Here is an 863-nt window from a genome sequence, read left to right as displayed (position 1 = left end):
TTACAGATGTAATGTAGGTTTTATTTAATAGCCAGTTAATGAAAACACCTGGGTAATCAAGCACTTGCATTAAGAAAGTACACAATGATGCCCATGAAAGAATAAAAATGAGTCTGATTCATGCTTTATTGCATTGATGAATGGGAGCCATCTTGCCATTAGATACATGGACAATGAAGGAGTACTTTGTATAACTATTGGCAGAAGATTGGTTATTTTTTCGATACATGCCATGATGACAATGATAAAAGAGGTTTGATTAGTTACTGTCATTCTTAGTTAAAATGATAAAAGAAAATTTTGCCAATAGCAAAAAATCAAGAAATCAAAATCTTCAGGAAGAACAAAAATATCCCAATATTCTACTAATGATTAATTTAAAAAATAGATTAAAAAGTGGTTGTGATTAAAGTAATAGAAATTCTCATTGACAAATCTATAGTGCTAAACATTTTAATTTGTTTAAAGACTCCTCCTGTGAAAGGTTTTTCTCAGGGCAACTTTGACATCCTGTTTCTCAAGCTGTAAATTAAAGGGTTCATCATAGGAACCATAATGGTGTAAAAGACAGAAGATATTTTTCCCTAATCCATAGATCCAGCTGAGGAGGGCTTGAGATACATAAATGCACATGATCCAAAGAATAGAGAAACAGCAAGAATGTGGGAGCTGCAGGTGATAAAGGCTTTGCATATGCCTGAAGTGAATCTCATTTGAAGGATGCTAGAGAGGATGAAGCCATAGGAGGTAAAGATGATGAAACAGGTTACAATGATATCTTTCCCACCTACAATAAGAATCTCTATTTCATTGGCATAAGTGCTTGTGCAAGAGAGCTGCAGCAAAGGGAAAAGATCACAGAA

The 863-nt window shown here is 34.1% G+C and overlaps 1 protein-coding gene across 1 annotated transcript in view; it reads right to left on the bottom strand.

Moving 5' to 3' along the window:
• Positions 1-584: 584 nt before the first annotated feature.
• Positions 585-863, bottom strand: part of LOC126493489 (olfactory receptor 8B3-like) — a 7,143-nt gene continuing 6,864 nt past the window's right edge. The window contains exon 2 of the mRNA XM_050130506.1: positions 585-631. Coding sequence (XP_049986463.1) covers positions 585-631 — 47 coding nt within the window. The remainder of the gene's footprint in view (positions 632-863) is intronic.

The sequence above is a fragment of the Alexandromys fortis genome, unplaced genomic scaffold (assembly GCF_014885135.2).
Source record: "Alexandromys fortis isolate MF-2015 unplaced genomic scaffold, M_Fortis_MF-2015_v1.1 scaffold_335, whole genome shotgun sequence".
Taxonomy (NCBI): domain Eukaryota; kingdom Metazoa; phylum Chordata; class Mammalia; order Rodentia; family Cricetidae; genus Alexandromys; species Alexandromys fortis.
This window is presented reverse-complemented; position numbering and strand designations above follow the sequence as displayed.